Source organism: Opisthorchis viverrini, assembly GCF_000715545.1.
Source record: "Opisthorchis viverrini unplaced genomic scaffold opera_v5_18, whole genome shotgun sequence".
NCBI lineage: Eukaryota > Metazoa > Platyhelminthes > Trematoda > Opisthorchiida > Opisthorchiidae > Opisthorchis > Opisthorchis viverrini.
In genome coordinates this window covers 3,015,563-3,026,098 of record NW_008751674.1, presented here as the reverse complement: position 1 = coordinate 3,026,098, position 10,536 = coordinate 3,015,563, and the positions used below count along the sequence as shown (strand labels likewise).

The following is a 10,536-nucleotide window of genomic DNA, read 5'->3' as shown; positions in this document are numbered from 1 at the left end:
CGCTTTTGCCACCTACGTTCCCCTTAGGTGAAGGTGACCAAACTAATTAAAAACTCCGCCCGGATAGTGAATCCATCAGGATTACTGTACCATCGATTCACAAAGATTTAGCGGGATAATTTTTAAGCACAAGTGTATGGGGAAAGAGAATTCCGGTGCCGTTTAGACAGATTATTTGGTTTACTAAAATAAAGCATGCAGCACAGCCCGGGTCAGAAAACTGGAGTAAGGTTAGACATAAAAGTATAATGAGTAGCATGAGTTAAGCTTGATTTTTCCTGGGAGTAGGGTTCACATGCACAACACTGTATGCTGTTTGTAGCAGGGCAGTCACAGCCTCACCTACAAAAGCGACTGAAGATATAGGGCTCGAAAACGGTCATCTCTAGTCATTTAGGGGAATCAGGAGTTGATAGGAAAGTCTCATGACAAAAGGGAAAGCTAAGAAAAATTTGATAACACAAATAACCCGGCTCAAAATTCGTATCACGGGCCGCCTTATTGAATTCGTGGGCCACGGCTCTTGAAATGTGACAACGGATTACCGACACTACAGCCTATAGGACAAAGTGCTGGGTGAACTTGAAGCCACTGCGCTACTTTTAAACCGTGTGCCACGGCCGAATGGCTTCGCTGTGTGGACGTTTGTGTAAGTCGTGTACACTAGTATACCGTATGTGAGCTCTAGTTTGCAGGGTGTCACTGGTTGGACATAAGGGGTCGAATTTGTTATACAGTGCTGCTCGTTCTCGGACAGCTAGTTCAGTGACCACCGCTGCAACTTCTGATTTGGAGAAATACGTAAAGAAATCGGAAGAACTAGCCTCAAAATATGAAAAGGTAGCCTTTCGTTGTTTCGTGTATGTTGTTAGCATGTTGACGAAGCGGTTACACGCTGGGCAAAGTGCGATGAAATTTATTTTGGCAAGGAGCGAGACTTCAAAAATTTTCCCACCGTGAAATACCCCCTCAAACATCCTAAAGTCCGTTTGGGCTTTATACCTGATGCTTGGTTCCAAACATTGTATCCTATTACTGGTGTAACAGGTAATTCTGTCGTTATTTATAACCCCTGCAGGGCCATACCTCTTTCTTTTCGGTTCCACGGCCTTTCTCATTAGCAAGGAAATTCTAGTGGTTGATCCCCATTTTATAGAAATGGGCGTGTTCATCGTCCTAATGACTGGCCTGATAAAAAAGTTTGGTCCTTTGGTTGCTGAATTTTTGGACAAACATACGGAGGTACGATCGTTTCCTGCTCCATGTTTTCGCGTTACAGAAAGTAGAGCAAATCCGGTACTACGAACCCCTGAATGCATTGCACCGGAATTTGGATAAAACAATCGCTACTGCTAATGAAGAGATAGCCAGGGCTTCCGCGGTGGAATCGCTGGTCAAAGCAAAAGAGGAAAATGTTGCTCTCCAGTTGGAGGCTGCCTATCGGGAACGATTACAACAGGTTTATCGTGCGGTACACCGGCGCTTGGTAGGTTACTTTGCGATGTCTACTAAATTCGTGCTCGTTTCTGTCATCGTTTTTAGCCACGCCAGGGTGGGGCGCGTGTTTCACTGCCGTACAATTAAAACAACAATGCGGTCGGTAGGGTAAACTTGGGCAACCACACTCCAACCCTGAGATGGCTGCACGTTCACATGTCACGTTCACAGTCAATCTGTAAACAATCGGCAGCATGAATGTCATTGACGTCATTTAGTTGACATATCGTTCCATGTCTTCAACCAAGCACAGGGACAGTCAGGTTGACCTAACCCTGCAGAGCGAACGACACCCACGGCAACCAAATTCCCCTAATCATCTCTTTCTGTCATGTCAGCTTATGACCACCCCCAGTTTCTCGCCACTCCGAATTAGGCATGCAAAACGGCAGATATTAACTCGGCATGCGTATCACGTGGATGCATTCTTTGAGTGAAGTGCCCTCTACTTCATCAAAAACCTGATAACCTTTTTCCAAATTCGTTGGTTCAAACTGATTCCAGCTGTAGTTCGAAAACATCGGTGGCAAAGACCTGAAGACATGATATTCTGCACCCGAAGTGACCAAGTCTCGCAGCCGTATGACACTAAATCATCATCTTAATCGTCGTTCAACTGTAACACCTGTGCCAAGCTGCAATTTCCGCCATGGGAAGCTCGGGGGCTGGGATATTGTCGGGTCTCTCAAGTCTAAACGGGAGCAGTCGATATGCCGGAGTCGGTTTCGAACCACGGACCTTTCGGGCACCTTGCTTGCACCTATCTCGAGCCCGTTGGATTAACTGACTCCGTCTGATTTCCCGTTTTAAGATAGGCCTAGTGTTGTCACACCCCTGGCCAGATTTTAGCATAGCCTGATTCACGAATTCAACAAATGTTCGGCGAATCTCACTAACGCTGCGTCTGCAGGTTTTTGCGGGATTGCTTGTTGTTTTCTGAATTCGGAATAACTTTTGAAACACTCCGTCTTGTCTCTTAGTCGCCGAGCACTCTCCGTACACTCGTTTGAAAGTTGCCGGGTGCAAAGAATTCGATCCTGGTGCTGTTTTTATGTTTTCAGCACTCAATTCACGTTGGATTCTTGTTACAAGTGATGGGTTAGTGCCAACATTTTGCTCTATTTGTGGACCTGTTCCAGAGTTTTCACAGGAAGTCCACGTGAACTCCTTTTCGAGGTGTTCACTTAGTCGTTCAAGGCGACTTTCAGAAAAAAATGCTGAGCCTTCCTTTTTATGAACTGTCGCTGACGTCAACTTGCGGCCGATCGGTCTAACCGACTGAACTGGGGCATGACTGCTTCCTGTTACAAAAGCCTTCATCTCGTCGTCTGTCTAATTCTTAAGTATCCGGCGTTTGATGAACTGTGGTAAGCAGTACAATGAGTTTTGGGGACTGAAATTTAATCCTTCAAGTGAAGTCAGTTTTCTCTCAAAAAGAACTGTTTTATCTTTGTTGGGAAATCAACAGTATCCATTTCACGAAGTTTTAGTTAATTTGGAACCCGTAAACCCCTGGCCAGTAGCAACAACACTTGATCGTTCGGCTACAACCGGCTGATCAGCAGTGTGATTAACTGGTACTCGTAGGGATTTGTTTGTTTCTCGGTAGGTGGTTTCCGATTTAGTTTTTTCGCCACTGGTTTCGATCGTGACGATGTCCAGTGTTCATTTGGTAGAGTCTTAAAAGCAGTTAGGATTCCTGATGCCTTTCTAACAAACTCACCTGTCAGTGTCGAGCTGTAGAACTGAGAGACTGGCAGATCCGGACGTTAGATGAATCTACCAGAATCATCATCTAGAGTCTTCCAAATGCTCCACCATCAGATGTGGACTGGGACTAGATTGGGACTAGATTGCCACCTCTTTGCATAGTGCTTGGAATTTTGCCTGTGGCACGACCCAACCAGACGCACCCAAGCACTGGATATAAAACCGAACGGTGGCACTGTTTAAATCTCGGAGAAATATCCCAGCCGGTCCTGTACATAACTTGATGCGATGAATTACTAGACGTCAAGTGAAAGCGAGCGTGCAAGCCGACCATGAAGTGTGGTGGGCACAGAAAGTCAAGGAAATGGAAGAAGCTCGGAAAGCCGGTAATGCCCAAAGATTATTTCAGTTTATCCATGCGACCGGTCCGCGGAAACCACCTGTGAGTGAAACCATCAAGCATCAAAATGGAACGACCGTCTCGAATAAGGAAGAACGCCTCGACCGGTGGACTGAATACTTCGAACAACAACTGTCGTGGCCACCAGCTGGCACTCATCTAGGGCGCACAGGTGAAGTAGAACCCTGGACAGTGAACGTGAAACCACCTAGGGCCTCGGAGGTTTACGACTGCATATGTTCTCTCAAGCGCCACCGGGCTCCTGATTCGGATGGCCTCCCATCCACACTCTTCAAAGACGGCGGTGAAGTCCTCAGTCAGCGCTTGTCCGATCTGTTTGCTTGCATTTGGGAAAAGGAGTCTGTCCCAGACAACTGGGGAGAATTGATGATAGTGTACGTTTTCAGAACAGGGGGGCGTAGTGAGTGTGATCAACTTGACCCCGGTCGTAACGAGGCTGTTGTTATCAATCGTGCTTCGTCACCTTACGGTGGCTCGTGAGATACCGAGTCGAGAGCAGCAATTGGAATTCCGGTCTAGTAGGGGTCGCGTTGACCAAATCTTCACGCTTCATCAGGTGCGATCCACAATTCTAGTATCCCTGGATTTTTGAGGCGCATTCGACTCGGTTGATCGGTCTGTTGTTGACACGCTTGCTCACCAAGGAATGCCCCGGAAGTTTGTAGACATAATACGTTCTGTGTATTCTCAGACCTCCAGATGTGTGAGAGTGTACGGAGAGCTCTCCAAAAGCTTCCGTACACAAAGTGGTGTGCGTCAGGGATACCCACTCTCTCCATTCCATTTTAACTTCGTGCTCGATGAAATAATGAGCCGAACGCCGGAGAGTGTTCGACTGGTGTTCAAATAGCCTGTGAAGAAAACCTTGTCGATCTGGAATATGCAGACGACATCGTTCTCATCTTCGAAGAGGGGGAGAAGGCGCAGGTGTTTTTGGATGAACTGACCAAAATCATCCTGTCCTTTGGTATGCACTTTGCATCCACGAGTGTCAGGTCATGCTCGTGGACGTGCAGTCACTGAACACACTACTTACAATCCAGGGAGAGGTACTGGAAGTTGTGGGGCGTTTTACGTATCTTGGAAGTTGTATTAGTTCTGATTGTGGTGTGGCAAATGAGATGAATGCACAAATCTGCACGGCTTGGGTCGCGTTTGCTAATTTGAGACACCTATGGCGTCAGAGTGGTTTATCCCTGAATCACAAGGGACGTGTGTATCAAGCTACAGTACGGGCTATTTTGTTGTATGGCTGTGAGACTGGGCCACTTCGAGTAGCCGAACTGGGGCGTCTTCAGGTGTTCGACAATCGTCATCTCAGAACCATATATCGTGTGGGTTGGTGTTGGCGCGTTGTTAATGAGGCAGTTAGGAAGCGCATTTTCGGTTGTGTTGCGGGTACTTCCATTGGAGAATGTGTCCAGCATCAGAAACTGCGTTGGTTGGGACATATGTTGCGTATGCCGAACTACTGTTTGCCGAAGAGTGCTGTTTTCCATGCTCAATTCAGAGTGGTGTAAACAGAGTGGTGGCCAACCCTTAACTTGGCAGAGGAGTATGAAGGAGATCACGAAACGCTTGGGTGCTGTCAGTGCTACTCGCCTTCCAGGATGGAGACCGCGTGATCCTCAGTGTGCCTGGTTGGAGACACTACAAGATATGGCTGCCAATCGATGTCAGTGGCATTCTTGTTGTCAGTTTCTATCCAGATTGCCGACTGAATGTCTGGAGGTGTAGGCACTTCGGAATGATTGTGGTAAGCTAGCACTAAGTCCCCTCCTCGTCCACCTTTATTCTTTTCTCTACAGTAAGGCTTTCAAATAAATCATGATTGTACGGCAGTGAAGCATTAGTCCTGAGGCAGTAACTGCTTGTGTGGCCCAAAGTTGAGGGCCCCGGGGCCCCTGTTTCTGTTTCGACCCACGGATGCATTCGAAGTTCAATCTAGATCTACATAAGAGTCCATGGTGCTCAGGTTATTGGTGTGTGGTTTTTGGGGCCGTCCTATTAGCTCGAGATGGCTCATTGGTTAGAGTGCGAATTTACTAACCGGAACGTCCATGGTTCGAGCCCGACCTCTGCCTCTCGACTTCCCCTGTCTAGGCTTGGACAACCTGGTAGTATCCCAGACCTCGTGCTTCCTTCTGGTGGTATGGCAGTTAGGCACCGGAAGGGTGCTACAGCTGATCGACTTGATTTCATTTCTACTTTTTTGTCTTTCATCGCGGGAGCTCATCGTCGATGCTGGACGCCCGGGAGAAGCAGCTTACAGGCTCCACATCTGTTTCTGAGGGTGTTTTCTTCGGATTGCCTCCTAACGCAGTGCGAAGATGCTGCTTTTTGTTTGGCCTTTCTGGCATTGGTGCACTTCGAAGAGTAAAGTTCAGGTCATTGTGACCCTCAAGCTCGACACCTGAAACTTTCGGCGCTTCTTGCTAAGATGCGAATGTTGTTGGATTTCCCTTTCGTGTCTTTTTTTCCTTACGTTTTCTGTATTAAATTCCCATGAAAACTTGAACATGCGCCTGTGGTCTACTGAATTGGAAGTCGTTGATAGTGTACATAAACGTTTTTTGATCACATTGTCCTTGAGTGCTTTTGTGACAGGATGGTGAAAGTACGCTTACTTTATGATGAATGATACGGGACTTTTCGGATATTGTCTGGTTTGACTATTTTGATATGGCGCTACACGACCTCACCACTTCCATTTTACTGTGGAGTCCGATTTACTGAGTTGAGTAATCAATAACATCATATTTTTCTAATATTCCTAATATTACAGCGACAGCCACGTTAGAGTAGCATTTTTCTGGTGGTTCTATTGTTGGTCTTTCTGTAAACTGTTCAGTCTGGTCAGATCAACTTTGTTTTTGAATTTTTTGTGGTGTGCATCCAAATTCAAAATTAGATGTATTTACAGTGACTTGAACACATACGCGCGTTGCATTCCTGGCCTCATCTGATATAATTCTCTTCTTTAGGACTATCATGTCGAACGGGAAAATACTCGCCGGCGTTTCCAACAGACACACCTGATCAACTGGGTCGTGGATCAAGTGGTCAAAGGAATAACCCCCGCTCAAGAGAAGGAAACCCTTACTTACTGCATTGGAGAGTTGAAGCGATTGGCACAAGTCCACAAAACTGCTGCCGTCGCTTAACTTGTGTTGTAATGTTACTAACGATTCCTCGCTAGCTTCGTGAACCAATATATTAATAGACAGCATTCATTTAGCCTGTTTTGATTGTGTTGCGTTTTTGCTCTTCGGTCTTCGGATGTTCAGTACCAAGTCTTCTCTAAGTACCGCGAACATCTAGAATGGTCGGTCATAAATTATCGGAGCTCTCGAGGAAAACATCCTATATTCTTGTGAAGCTGTTCCGCCGTACAACGTAGTTTCCGTGGCCCACATATGGCTATATGGCTCAGTGTTTGGAGCGCGAATTTACTGACCGGAATGTCCATAGTGCAACCCCGACATCTGCCTCTCAATTTCCCCTGTCTAGGCTTGGACAACCTGTGCTTCCTTCGGTTGGCATGGCAGCTATGCACCAAAAAAGTTACATCTGAACGATTATCTCTTAGTAATCAAAATTAAATTCTCGGTCATGAGATGTAAAAACTGCGTGCTTGCCGTAGAATGGTTATGGCTGTCACGGTTTCGTTCGCCGATGATCGGGGAGGTGGGGTAGGTAGCTGCGCATAAGAGGCGGTGGCTGATATAACTGGTGCGTAAATACAGGATCATCACTGGACTTTTAATTGAGAAGATTGGGAGGGAGGTTGTGCGTTGAAGACAACAGCTCGGGCGCGTGAGTGCCATTTAGGATGTGACTGGGCCATGTCTAACAATGTTTGTAACCCTTGACGTTTTAGGTTCCCCATCCAGGGAGACGACAGTGATTAGCGCGGCTGGGTTTGCTGGTTTCATACTCAATTGCCAAATCATTGATCTTTCATGACCCCTTTCCATCCTTAACGTGGTAGTGCGAAACGTGCTGTTCGAGGTAGTCGGTCGACTGGCATACGAAACCAACGCAACCTATGGCGTGTGATCAATTCATCTATCGTGGGTGAGTTATTTTTCCCGAAAACCATTACTGATCCGGACTTCCTACAAGATTTGGGTAATGCTCTGAAGGCGTCGGTGATATACTCCCGTATAATGACATGGAGAGCACCGCAGCACTGTAGACTCGACCCTTGATAGACAAGTTGACAAGCAGGTTCACAAAAGCCTCTAGCCTTCGCAATCCAAATGGAAGTATCGTCTTTCGCGAGACCACCGGGACCAATACAGTTGCCCATATCAGCCTATGCCTTCTTCAGTCGGCCCATCCTGAGGCATTAAGTTAGGGTTCGAGCCCACCCAGTCTTGCAGCAGAACTTTACACTTTGAAAGTGTGAAGCGCATTACAAACCATAAGGCAGAATCATCTAGCTTATTTAATATTGCTTGCATTACGGTGGCGTCATCCAAAAAGATTCATGTCATGTACGTACTCGATATCTGTGAACATATACCCTGGGGGCACGATCCCACAGGAATCAGGGGCTGGTAGTGAGCTTTATGGAATCAATGACGAAGTTGAAGAGGAATGGTGAAAGAGGACAGGATAGCCTGACATTAATTGATGTTGGAATAACCCGACGTGCCCTATTCTACAGCGGTTTTCTGTTCGCTACGTAGCGCATTGTTTTTTATGTTGGAAGGCACACGAGGGGAGAAATGCGGTACATCTGAGTTCGTCATTGGCATTTTTAGGATGCATAACGATGCTTTGGTCTTTGGAAGACAGCATACATCAATTTTGAGGTCTCAGCAATCATCACCTGTTTTCGAATTTGACATAACATACGAACGTTAAAACCTATATAAAAATCACCTCATGGATTTAGCAAGGTATTTCGTTATTAAACAGCCAGGTGCGAAAGTCACATCGATCAGGTAACTGACAGTCAAATGGCTCAGCAACGTTTACTTGTGCAATGAGAAGGGGTTGAGGATGGACATCAGTGGACAAAGATTTGTGCGGGTAAATGATACTTCCCAGTTGCCCTGCCTGAGGAATTGGGTTTGGTTAAGGTACTCCACCTTGGGCCTTTGGCTCAAAAGTCTGAGCCACAAGGCAATGGGAGGATGAAGGGCTTTGTTCGTGAACCCTACCCCTAGTCTCTGACTCAAACGTCTGAACTGTGAGGCAGCGGCCAGTATGGTTTGCTTGGAGACTGCCCGGACCCTATGATTCAGTGGTCCGACCTGCTCGGCTGCAGGGATTTGGCCTAACCGGAGGGCGAAGGGAATAAGACAGTAATGTCTCGCTCCTGGTGCGGCAGCGCACACCAGGTGCCTTTCGGGCAGCAACAAACTCTCGTTTTAAAAGTATTTCGACCATATTGAATAATTTGCCGGCAGTCATGGTCAACCGTCGGGCGATGGATTTTGCAGTTTTTGGGGCCGATCTTTCCCAGCTTTTGGAGGAAGGGAGTATCGCTGCTATGATGACCATGGGCGTACTGGTCACCTGGGGAAAAACACATTACTGCCTTCACGTGCCTGTCGCAGTGGATAGTATGACTTTATCCCCAGACCGTCCTCGTAGTACGATTAATCGTAGTACGAGGTTTCGCTGTCTTCAGTTTGGCAGCTCCCAATTGACCTTCCTGACACGGTTGCACTTTGTGGAACAAAGATCCAGCCAGTGTGGGCAGCTGGATCATTGTGGCACCCAAGCCCAACCACCGCGTCAAGATGGCATGTTTAAGTCGGGGACAATGAATCTCGCCAAGCTCTATGAACGGCTCAACGGTTACCTGATTACACGCAATTTTTGACGTTATCACGCTGTAGTTGAATGGAAAGCTCCTCGTCCAAAGAAAGAGTTTGTGATGGTAACCGTTGTGTATCTCCTAAAACCTAGTGAATTTATCTTTGTTGCAGGACAAGTTCTCTGTTGCTTGGTATCAGTGAAGCTTGCAAAATAACCCCACAAATCTAGTATTAACCAGGTGGCATTCTATTAGCTATTCTGGGATGTGTCTTATGTGCTTTCAAACTTACCCAGAAGGGTACTTTACACTTCCTGACTAACTTCCATGGTGACCCTTTTGCTGGCGCGTTCAGTTTAGATAATTAGTTCAATACCCCATTATTGTAAGAATGGTTTCCCTTTTCAGTCAGTATATAGCTGTCACAGTTGCAAACTTACTTTGACCCAACCCGTGTGTATTGCCTCTATAATAATTTAGATGAGAAGCTGACGCCACTTTTGGCTACTCTGAATCTTGATGTGATTTCATACAATCCAACATTCTATCTTGCTTGAAGTCGCTTGTTATGTAGCTCCCGATTTGAGATTATCTAAATATTGCGTCGACAGTTCCAAGACCTTTCCAATCGTCGCATCCCCTGCTCACCATGCGTGGCACTTTTTCACATTGTATGTACTACGTAGACATTTCACACGGCGATCTTGAACAGTGTTTCATCCTAAGAAGGTGTCACTCTTTCTTGAAAAATACAGTTGACTTCTTATCCGTGTTAACGTCAATTTCGTTTGAACAGTTTTCTTCCTGTCCTTATAAATCCGACAGGGACGGGGATTATAGGACCTAGATTTTCCCCACCTGGGGGCAGCTGGGTTTCGAACCTTGACATACAAGGCCAGATGACACAGTAGTTGGAGTGCGAATTAACTGACCAGGGGGTTCGAAACCGACCTCCCCTGTTTAGTTTGGGCAACCTGACAGTATCCCAGCCCTCGACATGGCAGTTAGGCACAAAATTGTGCTTTGGGCAACCTGACAGTATCCCAGCCCTCGACATGGCAGTTAGGCACCAAAATTGTGCTACGGCTGAACGACGTGCAAGGTAATTGTGCTACTACGCAGCCCGAACACATAG

At 46.6% G+C, this 10,536-nt stretch overlaps 1 protein-coding gene across 1 annotated transcript; it reads left to right on the top strand.

Annotated features, from left to right (window-relative positions):
- Positions 1-563: 563 nt before the first annotated feature.
- On the top strand, positions 564-6,877 carry T265_12840 (hypothetical protein; the record flags this gene model as incomplete). Its single annotated transcript, XM_009165801.1, has 6 exons — positions 564-649; positions 696-840; positions 873-1,047; positions 1,079-1,242; positions 1,280-1,486; positions 6,613-6,877. Coding segments are annotated over 6 exons (957 nt in total), but the record flags the coding sequence as incomplete, so codon positions are not given.
- Between the last annotated feature and the right edge of the window lie 3,659 nt (positions 6,878-10,536).